The sequence below is a fragment of the Morus notabilis genome, unplaced genomic scaffold (assembly GCF_000414095.1).
Source record: "Morus notabilis unplaced genomic scaffold, ASM41409v2 Scaffold25, whole genome shotgun sequence".
Lineage (NCBI taxonomy): Eukaryota > Viridiplantae > Streptophyta > Magnoliopsida > Rosales > Moraceae > Morus > Morus notabilis.
In genome coordinates, this window is record NW_010357699.1 from 42778 (window position 1) to 54091 (window position 11314).

General features: G+C 34.3%; 2 protein-coding genes across 2 annotated transcripts; one reads left to right on the top strand and one right to left on the bottom strand.

Moving 5' to 3' along the window:
* The first annotated feature begins 2353 nt into the window (after positions 1 to 2353).
* On the top strand, positions 2354 to 5651 carry LOC21403173 (L-ascorbate oxidase homolog). Its single transcript, XM_010090682.1, has 8 exons — positions 2354 to 2497; positions 2587 to 2696; positions 2818 to 3088; positions 3345 to 3444; positions 3584 to 3929; positions 4372 to 4737; positions 4920 to 4998; positions 5454 to 5651. The coding sequence occupies exons 1-8, from the start codon at positions 2354 to 2356 to the stop codon at positions 5649 to 5651; spliced, it is 1614 nt and encodes a 537-aa protein (XP_010088984.1).
* A 3002-nt stretch (positions 5652 to 8653) lies between these two features.
* Positions 8654 to 10211, bottom strand: LOC21403174 (dof zinc finger protein DOF2.4). Its single transcript, XM_010090683.2, has 2 exons — positions 10096 to 10211; positions 8654 to 9892 (listed from the first exon to the last, which is right to left on the bottom strand). The coding sequence occupies exon 2, from the start codon at positions 9870 to 9872 to the stop codon at positions 8667 to 8669; it is 1206 nt and encodes a 401-aa protein (XP_010088985.1). The 5' UTR covers positions 9873 to 9892; positions 10096 to 10211; the 3' UTR covers positions 8654 to 8666.
* Positions 10212 to 11314: the final 1103 nt, after the last annotated feature.

Below are 11314 nucleotides of genomic sequence, written 5' to 3' on the forward strand. Positions count from 1 at the left end.
AGAAAAAAGTTAAATTGTATTTAATTATAAAACGACCGTATCATATCTTCTTTTTTCTTAAGAAAGATGAGACTAACTCCAAATCATATAAACTTTTTTTTTTTTTTTTTTTTAAAGAATACGTATCAACCAAACATTGTTTAGGAATTGTTTTCAAATCAGTTACGTTGAAAAACATAAAAATGTTCCGAACACAGAACCATTTCTCTCCCTTTCTCCTCATCTTGTATGTGGATGTAATAATAAGACCATCTCTAATACAAATATTAATGTCAATTGTATATTTAACATCAAAAAGTATGATATAGTATGCTATTTCATTTTTACTTCAATACATAATGCTATTTAAAAGACTAAACCTGCTTTTTTTAAACTTTGAAAGTTGTAAAGTAAACTTTTATTTTTAAAATCCTTAAAAAATGTAAAAGCTGCAATGATTACATGAAAAAGTAACATTGCAATCAATAACAATCAAATGTTAAATTTTTCATATGTTATATTTAGTGAAAAATTTATTGCAAAGTATAACATATGAGAAATTTGACATAAAAAATAGCATTGCATTGGAAAGTGTTTTTTTACACTCAAATACTAAATTAATTTGCAATTGATACATCAATTATAGTGTTACATTAGAGATGCTCTGACTTTATAGCATCTTTTAATGTTAGTTCGCAAGCCTACAAAACAAAATTGAACAACTCACTTAACGTAATCATTAATTTGATCTCTTTCATGTCTCATCTACCGTCAAAGATGATGAGTTAATTAAGCTCGCGTGAAACCCAAAAATGACAAATTGAAGACGATCAAGTTAGTAAAACTATGTAGAATTAAAGAAGGTAATAATAATAATAATCTAGTAAAACTACCATAAAACCCTTAATTTCATTGTGCTTGGGTTTTTGCTCGTTTCTACCATGTGAGCTTGAGATCTAAGCTATCGAAAGACTAACACTCACTTTTCAAGTCCTAAATAATTAGAGATCATAAGACAAAATTAATATATAAAGAGAAAAATAAATGCTCAATCAATTGGGTAATTAATATATAACCGATCCGTTCTCGTCTCCGACTCTCTCGCTTTCTTTAGATCTTTCTTATAATTTCCCGCCTCCACCACCGACACTTCTTAGTACTTATGATAAATCTACAGTACTATTTCACATACTTAAAACTACGAATTAATTACATTCATTTATATATATATATATATATGTGTGTATATATATTCTTATTATTTATCTTCACGGGGAACAAAATGAAAGCATCCATTGGAGGGTTACACGGAATTCAAAATGTACAGTCAAATGGGGCAACATGGGGAGTATTCACTTGTTTGTAGACATGAGAATAACAATTTTCTCTATTTTTTTTTAAATAAAAAAACTTAGCTTTAATTGAAGAATTACCATTACTAGTGAGTGAAATTGCATGTAGTTTGTAGCATGAAGTGCGCCGCAAAGGAGCATTTGGGGTTCCTCGGAATTCGTGAATGAGTGTGTCAGCCATGCATGGTGTCACAATCAGGATCATATGGGTACTGCTTCCTATTGAGTGAGTCCGTCATTCCTTTATATAAGGCTTTGTGGGTTCGTAATTACCACTCAACCATTGTCACTTTTCCTAACCTTCCCACACTAGCCACTATCTCCAATATTATCTCTCCAATTTAGGAACTCCTTGTTCCTTTGTGGGGAAAGTTCTCATTTTCAGGTATAATCCTCTTTCATCAATATTCATGTGGTAGAACTTTACAACACACACACACACACACACACACACACATATATATATATATATATATATTATTCTACGTACGTAGGTACCTATATATATACCTACATCTATACATCTATATATATATATATATAGAGAGAGAGAGAGAGAGAGAGAGGAAGGACTTGTGTTTTCTAATATTGTGAGTCTCATTCTTATTAGAGAACCAAAATATAAAAAGTTGACTTCAGAATTTCTAAGCATCAATTAGCTAGAATGTTTATATTTCTAGTGCAAATATGTGCTATATATAGCATGTTATTTTAGAGAGGCAGAATAAATCATAGATATGTAAAATGATTTTTTTGGTACATCTCAGTTCCTCACTCTATTTACTTTAAAAAAAAAATCTTAGTGCATTGAGCTATAGCATTTTCTTTGTGATGTGCACGATAGTTTATAGTCATATTACATACTAATTAGGTAAACATGTGTAAGTGTGTATGCATATCCTTTTTGAACCTCATTTTTTTTTTTTTTTTTTGGTGCTAAAAGCATACCTTGTCCAAAAATAACTAAATATTATATTTTTGAGCAGATATTTGAACTTTGAAGAAAAATATACTCGGATACAATGAGACAGGCCACTTTCCTTCATTTTTTCTTGGGAACATTGGCTTGCTTGAGTGCATTCTATGCCAATGCAGAAGATCCATACAGATATTACACGTGGACAGTCACATACGGCACCATTTCTCCCCTTGGAGTTCAACAAAAGGTACCCAATCCACACTTTCTCTAATTTTTCAATTTCGGTCGTTTCATATTGTCAATTGATTAATTTTTTTATTTTTTGCAATTTTTCAGGGTATCCTTATTAATGGACAATTTCCGGGCCCTACAATTGAATGTGTGACTAATGACAACATCATTGTAAATGTCATTAACAAGCTGGATGAACCCTTCCTCATCACATGGTTAGCCTAATTTTTCTATCAACAAATGCATTTTGAACATAAACTATAATGGCTAGCTTCTCACTGCCCCAAGTTTTAAGTTTTAATTTTTTTTTTTTTCCTTTTTGTGGGTAAATACTAGGAACGGAATCAAACAAAGAAAGACTGCATGGCAAGATGGGGTGCTTGGAACAAATTGTCCAATCCCTCCAAATTCTAACTGGACATACAAGTTCCAAACCAAAGATCAGATCGGAACCTTCTTCTACTTCCCTTCGACTCAAATGCACCGAGCTTCCGGCGGTTTCGGCGGTTTCAACGTTAACCACAGATCCGTGATTGCAGTCCCATACCCAATTCCCGCCGAAGAATTCACCGTGCTTGTTGGTGATTGGTACAAAGCTGGCCACAAGGTTCGTCATGCCTAACTAATTCTTCCCTTTTTTTAAAAAAAATAAATAAACTGCGAAAGGAATAACTAATATTAAAGGTGTGCAACTAGTGAATCCCAACTTTAAAAAAGAATAAAAAAAATCTATTATATTAACATTAAAGTTCGCATTTATAAGTAGGAAATCGACCCATTTTAGAGGTGATCATGTAGACTTACCAGTTTAAAATAGTGCATGAAGAATCTTCTAATTAGTTCACATAATACAATTCTTTCAGGAATTACAGAAGAAATTGGACTCAGGCTCTTCTCTTCCTCTCCCTGATGGCCTTCTCATAAATGGGCTTCCTCACCATGCCACCTTCACTGGACAAAAAGGTATATAAATGTATATATGCATATATATATATATATGTTTATATATTGTTATTAAGCAGTAAAAAAATTAAGTGTTATTTTGGAATGCCTCAAAATTAAAAATATCCAAGTTTAATTGATTGTAATATTCTAATTTCAGGGAAAAGCTACAAGTTCAGGATTTCCAATGTGGGAATAGCTACTTCCATTAACGTCAGAATTCAAGGCCATACAATGGTACTCGTTGAAGTTGAAGGATCTCATACTATTCAAGAAGCGTATGAGTCAATTGACGTTCATCCAGGCCAATCATTGGCTGTTTTGGTCACGTGCCATAATCATATAAAGGACTATTTCATTGTTGCTTCTACCCGTTTCACAAAGCCTGTCCTCACTGCCACTGCAATTCTTCGCTATGGTGGCTCTACCACCAAAGCCCAAGGGCCATGGCCAATTGGTCCAACTTACCAACTTCGTTGGTCCTTGTTACAAGCCAGGACATTCAGGTAGCCATTCATACACGTATACAGACACACACACACATATATATATATATATATGGGGTGTAATACATATATAAGTTATTGAACATTTTTCCACACATTAATTACACCATCAATTAATTTTCATATGCATGTGTATATATATTTTCATCTCATAATTGTATTTAGTGTTCAATAACTTACAACCAGTTTAGGATTGTTGTGCTCTAAAAAAATTTCTAATTTTTACTTATAGCAAAATGTGGTCAAGTAGAAAGAGAAAATAAATAACTCTAAAAGTGCATTGGTGTATGTACAAAAAATTTTTAGACACTTTTACGAAATACATTACGTACATCGTATTATGAGCAAAGAACTTTTGAGTTCTCCCAAATCAAATACCAAACGTGCGCTAAGATAACTTTTGGACACTTTTACTAAACACACTACTTGTGTCGCTTGCCAGATTGAACTTGACAGCGAATGCAGCCAGGCCTAATCCACAAGGGTCATTCCATTATGGGACAATAAAGATTTTAAGGACAATAGTTCTAGCAAATTCGCAAGCAAAGATCGGTGGGAAGCTTCGATATGCAGTTAACAGGATCTCCTACGTTGATCCAAGCACCCCATTGAAGCTCGCTGATTATCTCAAAATTCCTGGTGTATTTAAGCTCAACACAATCAAGGACACGCCCACTCCAGGCCCTGCAATCCTCGGCACCTCCGTTATCAACACCACCCTCCACGACTTCATCGAAATCGTCTTCCAAAACAACGAGGCCGCCGTTCAGTCTTGGCATTTGGCCGGAAATAGTTTCTACGCTGTTGGGTAATTAAGCATCTACTTAAGCTAGCTAGTGGTAGTTAATTTAATTTGAATGGATATTCGCATAATTAATCTTCTAGGATCCTTGTCTTCTTCGTATAAAGAATGGTACACATTATATAGTAGTTTTGTTTTACGATCAATTGTTACAAATCATTGACAAAAAATAATTTTGAATATTTCAGATACGGAGCTCGTCAATGGAAACCTAGGCGGAGGAGAGGCTACAACTTGGCAGATGCTGTATCTAGACACACCGTTCAGGTAAGTATAAAAAAAATAAGAGAAAAACTCAGTAAATTAGCATTAACTTATGCAAAGTTCTGGACATTAATTACTCGTGTCGCCAAAGCTCCAAAGAAATAAAAATTATTATCGTTTTCTTTTAATTTGCAAATATTACTATTAGACCAACTATAATTTATTATTTCATTAGACGGACCACAATAAATATATACATATATTTATCTTCTCAAACATATATACACACACGCGCGCGTTAGGTCTAGGTCTAAATAGTTACTCGAATATTTATCGTTATATCATCATATTAATTTGGTAGTTGATTAAACAAATTTATGACAATTAATAAAATTAAATAATTCTTATCACGTTATATCATTATATTTCTATATTTAATATTTAGTAATCATTGATAATTGAAGACTTTAAAACTTATTCATATATATAAATGTATGAATATTTGCATTTGATGACAGGTATATCCTAATTCCTGGAGTGCTATACTAGTGTCGTTGGACAACAAGGGTATGTGGAATTTGAGGTCTGCAATCTGGGGACGGCAATATTTAGGGCAACAATTGTATGTCAGAGTTTGGAACACTGAACACAGCCTCTTCACTGAGACTGACGTCCCTCCAAATGCTTTATATTGCGGCAAGGCTAAACGAAAATAGCGAGCCAGATAATTATAATAATTAAGTTGTAAAACGAAGCTCCTATTAATTTAGCATGCACCAAGCTTCTTATCCAATATTAATTTATTTCCCTTTTTGTTTTCTTTTTTGTCTCTTATAAGTTTCAGTTACGAGGGTGTGACTGTAAAAAAAAAAAGGATAAAAAGGGGTAATGGAGTTTAATTATCTAGAAAGAGGGAGATTGTAATACTTTTAGTTACAGTTAATTAGCATTGATGTATTAGATTTTCTCCTTTATCACAATCACAAGCAATAAAGTTTCTATAATTATAACTTTGCAATTTTATCTCATGTGCTGAATTAATGTCCCAATGTTCTTTTTGTGGTTTCATTTTTTGCTACGTTTATTTAGACTTCCAATGGCCTGCCTCGTGGCTTAGTTGTTATCTATTGAGACTACTTTGGCTTGGCCGTGTTTCAAATTAATGTGGACGTCAACATTAAAATTATAAATGCACCATGAGTACGTGGATACAAAAGTCTTATTTAAGAGAAATACTAGCGTCACTTTTTATGTTACTCTCTTTTTCACTTTTTACATTAACTGTTTGACACGTGAATTTCACTATCACATTTTTTATTTTAATAATATTATATCATATTAGTAATAGTGAAGGTAGAAAGTGACAAAACACTAGCATTTTTTCTTATTTATATATATCCACGGGCAGAGAGAGCTTAGAATGCCCTTAGATTTTTTATTTTTGATTTTTAATATGCTAAAAAAAATTTAATTTATACCCTCTTACTTATCAGAAATATATATACGCCCTCACCAAGTCTAAATTCCAAAACTGATTAAAAAAAAAAAAAAAAAAAACTAAATATTTTCAGAACCTGGAAACCAATCACACTCCATCAAATGGTATACTATAACTACATCTAGACAGTCTTCAAATTCACTGTTAAGTGGGGTACATTTTTTTTTTTTTATACTTTTAACGTCCAAATGCAAGAGTCTTTTATATCTTCTAACTTTCTTTTTCACTTTTAACATCCAATCTAAACCAGGTTTACGTATCGATGTCGGCAGATATGCCCCTCTACTTCTTTTATGATGATAATAATTTTTTTTCCTTCGCACCAACATACACAAACCTTCACCCAAGATCATGGTTTGGTCGCTTGTTGCTTTTCTCTATACACAAGATATATATATAGACACACACACACATACACAATTCGATAATGAGACAGACTGCCATTGTATATAAGATTATGGTTATTATGCAACATTAATTCAAAGTATAAAAACCTACAAAAAATAAATTTAGTATATTAAACTGAGTTATTAAGATTTTTTTTAGGATTTTAATGTCTTTCAATTGTCATGCCTTTTTATTGGTTTAAAATTTTATCTTAATTCATGCCCCCTGAAATAAATTCCTGATTCCTCCGGTAATGTTTATTTCTTTAACTCAATGAAATGCGTCAACAACTTGCATAATTATGATACTATAAAGTCTATAAAAATAACTTGCAATCTTTTAGTTGGTAAATTTTCTAGTAATTGCTTTTTGATCCGGGGACAAATTTTCTAGTAATCAAGTCACGATAAAGCAATAACTAAATGACGGAAATGTTTTTTAATAAAATCAAAAATCAAAAAAATAAAATCCGGCTGGGAGGTTGCTCCTAATTAAGATGACACGCCCTTGAAATATTGTAATAGATGAAAAGCTATTTTCTAAGACATTGTTGCCTTTTGACAGCTAAGGTTGCAGAAGTATATAAATTCACACTTGACTATATCTTAAAATATCAAATTAAAAGAAAAAAGTGATATAATAATGGAGTAACTATTAAAAACGCACCCATATATATATATATATATATATGTATATAAAGTCGTGAGACTAATTATACTCAAATAATGTTCGAACCGAAAATATCTTGAATAGGCGCTAACTCTTTGTATTAGTGAAAAAGAATAACCCACATAGATTTAATTTTTGAATGACGTACGGCGCTAACTCTTTGTATTAGTGAAAAAGACCGATAAATATCTCGTTACATAATTTTAGATAAAACTACTGCAGTTATAAGATATAGTAGATAATAATTTAATGAAAAAAAATCAAAAGAAGATACGGGGAAATTTTTCATACAAAAAGCTGATTTTTCCACTTTAATTAGTTGTAGTAGAGAGACACAAAGTTTAAAAAGCTGCAGGCGGAAAAGGAATCCTCTGACCAACTGTGTGTGAGAATCAAATGCTGTTTAAGGAAACTCTTTCCAAAAACCAAATCCTTTTTTTTTTTTTTTTTTTTTTTTTTTACACTTTCATTTCTCACTTTCTCGTAATAAAACAACAAACCGAATCTTTATGTAAGGATCTCTCACTATACCAATCTCTACAAATTCTCATATTAAAAGGACAACAAAAGCAAGTTTAGGTTAATTAATATTAAAAATATTTTAACTTTCCACCACATCCTTTTAATTGTTATAAAAGATTTTTTTTTTAGTAACATATCTTTAATCCTTTTGAATTTTAGTTTGGTTTAGAAAATAAGATGTACTAAGACATTAACTTTATGCTGTAGAATGTGATAATGTGAGATATTATTTATACACATACACATACATATAGATAATTGGCTGGCAAAGTCGTTAAGTTGTTACCTACCTGTTAAAGATGGAACTCAGCATGCCACTATCTTAAGCTGCATCCACGAAAAAAAGCCCCTAATATTTTATGTAATAGAAGTAATCAAAAAGCACTAAAAAATTTAGTCAGAAATGCTGAAAATATTTCCAAGTTTATCATTTTTGGTTCCTTAATACACCACCATAATTAGCTAAACCACACCTCAAAACACACCTAGGAAAACAAAAACAAAAAACAAAAAAAAAGCAAAAAAAAAACAAAAAAAAAAAAGAAAAGAGAGAAAGAGAGAGAAAATCACAACCCATGAAAAACAACAGAAAACAAATAATATTACATGAACAACCTAAAGACCAAAAGGAAAAGGAAGTAAAATAAAAGGTTTGTTAAGGATATGCACCATTAGTTGTTGGAAGATCAGACCATGAGAAAGCTGCTGCTTGGTTGTTCCAGAAACCCAATTCTCCTCCGCCACCAACTGGGGCGGACTCCAAAATCGACGTCGTCATCGTCTTCGTCGTAGAAGTTGAATTAGCAGAGGAAGAGGATGAATGAGAAGAATTAGAACCCCCATGGTGATTATGATGATGATGAGTAAGAACCACAGCCGTCTGATCGTTGAAATAGTTATTAGCAGCTGATGATGATGATGTTGATGATCTTAGCCTCTGATACAGCTCTTGTATTCCACTAGTACCGTTGCTATGAGCTGCTTCACCAAGCTGTGTGAAACCATTTTGTTGGTGGTAAGTTTGTTGGTGATTTTGGCTGTTGTTTGATAATGATGATGATCTCCAAAAGGAGCTGCACAGACCTAGCGATGGAACCTGCGCCATGGGATCCAGCCCCAGGCTCCGACCAATATTCACTGTGCCGTTTAATGCAGCTGATGATGTCTCAGTTGCAGTACTACTCATCATGTGGGACCCAATCAGGCCATTACCACTACTACCTTCTTCCTTAACATTATTAAGAGAAGCATTGGCACTACTACATAGTGGATTAGGGTTAGGGTTAGGGTTTTGATGAGCTGACCTGAGTAACGCCAACAGATGAGAATTTTGTGGGGAGCCCCATAGTATTGGGGTCGAAGAGAGGTCGGGGTCGAACCCGGCGGCACCGAATCCCGGCCTTACTCCGATCTCGGTTGCCACCATTTTCATCTTCCCGGTGGTGGTGACTGACTTTCCTGCGGAGGCTGAGACCACGGTGTTGCTCTTGTTCTTTCGGCATCCCCCGCCGATTGGGACGTTCCGGAGGGCTCCTCCTTTGGTCCAGTAGCGGCGGCACGTCTTACAGAAGTGGCGGGGCTGAGTGAGGTTGTAGTTGTTGTAGTAGCAGAACTTTGTGTTGGAAGAATCGCACCGCGGGCACCTCAAATTCTCCGAATTGCTCGAGGACGTCTCGGTCGCGGCCGAGATAGTTGTGGCCGTGGCGTTTGCTATTGTAGTAGAAGATGAAGGAGAAGGAGATGGTGAAGGAGAAAGTGAGTGAGGCAAAGTGGCAGCTTCTAAAATTCCTCCTGATCCATTGATGGAGATTTTCCTCTCTCCTGCTAATAAGCCTGCACCTCCCAATAGTTCTTGAATCATCTCTTTTCTCCTTTCTAGATCTACAACAATCCAAAAAAAAAAAGGAAAGAAAAGAAAAGAAAAAAAAAAGGAAAACCAAGATTAAAAGCGGAGAAGGGTGAGTCCTTTTTTAGTTAGTGGGATGGGAAAAGCTAAAGAAAGTAGGTTTTGTTGTGAATTTAGCGAATCTGTAATCTGAGAGAGAGAGAGAGAGAGAGAGAGAGAGAATTGAGCTGGGAATTACATGGGGTTGCCTTTGCGAGCTTATCTTGTGATGGCCTGTAGCATGTAAGCCCTTTTCTTAGCCAAATCTTTTGTGGATGTAAAAGAATAGAGGGTTGGGGATAGGGAGCCTTGATATATAGGTATATCCAACGTGAATACACACACACAGACACACACACACACACATATATAAAGCATCCACTTTTGTCCAGAGATAATTTATAAAAAATATATATATACAAATACAAATAAAACAAGTGGGTCTTTTTTTCTTTATGTTTATATTTCTCTCTCTCTCTCTCTCTCTCTCTCTCTCTTGTTTTTTTTTTTTTTTTTTTTTTTAAGATTTGGAATTCTGTTGTCAGCGTGGTTTATGGAGGGAAGTAGAAATGACTTGCTCCGTTGCTGATCAGTCTTTGCTGACCCTTTTGATCATTTAACTTTTCTCTTGTGAAATCACTAATTTGACAGGGATTGGTACTGCATTATTGTCCTAATGATTCCAATAACAGTACATCACAGAAAACATTAACAAAATTGTATGATTAAAACCGCCTTTTCCTTTTCGTCTTTTGTGGGTCTTGCCAAACCCAGTATTTAGTTTGATTTGTAACCATGAAAAAATGTTGCTTAATCAACTACTTAGCGACATATAATGGAAGTCTGATTTGACAACAAATTATTCCATCATTCTTATTATTCGACCTAGAATCAAATTCCACACACTATATATACTTTAAAGAGCGGGCCAAAAATTACAAGTTGGTTTAACAAAATGAGACATTTTAGCGTCGACATTTACAGTCTCAGTCACCTTTTCAATAATTTATTTAAAGTTGTTTAAGTGACTCCCAATTTGCTTTTCTAGTTTGGCTATTTTTTCAACCAAAACCCTATTCTCAGCCACGAGTTCTTCCTCTCTGGTGTGTTGTGTCTCTCGCTCACATCGAGCGTTCAATTCCTCTCTTAAGTCTCCACCACGTACGGAAGAAGACTCAATCGGAACAGCATTTTTCTGATTTCCATTTTCCATTGGGTGAGGGGGTATCTCCCTATTATTTGTCGTCAGGGTTGCAGCTCTCTCTTGGGCTCTTCTCTTAGCCGCCTATTGCCTGCTGCCCACAGACATATTTGACTTGGTCAGACGAGGGTTATTATTAGCCCTGATATCACTGATTCCCTCAGCATCACCGCGCTGGTCACCATTAGTCTGGTTCCCGGCAGCGGCATTTACTGGG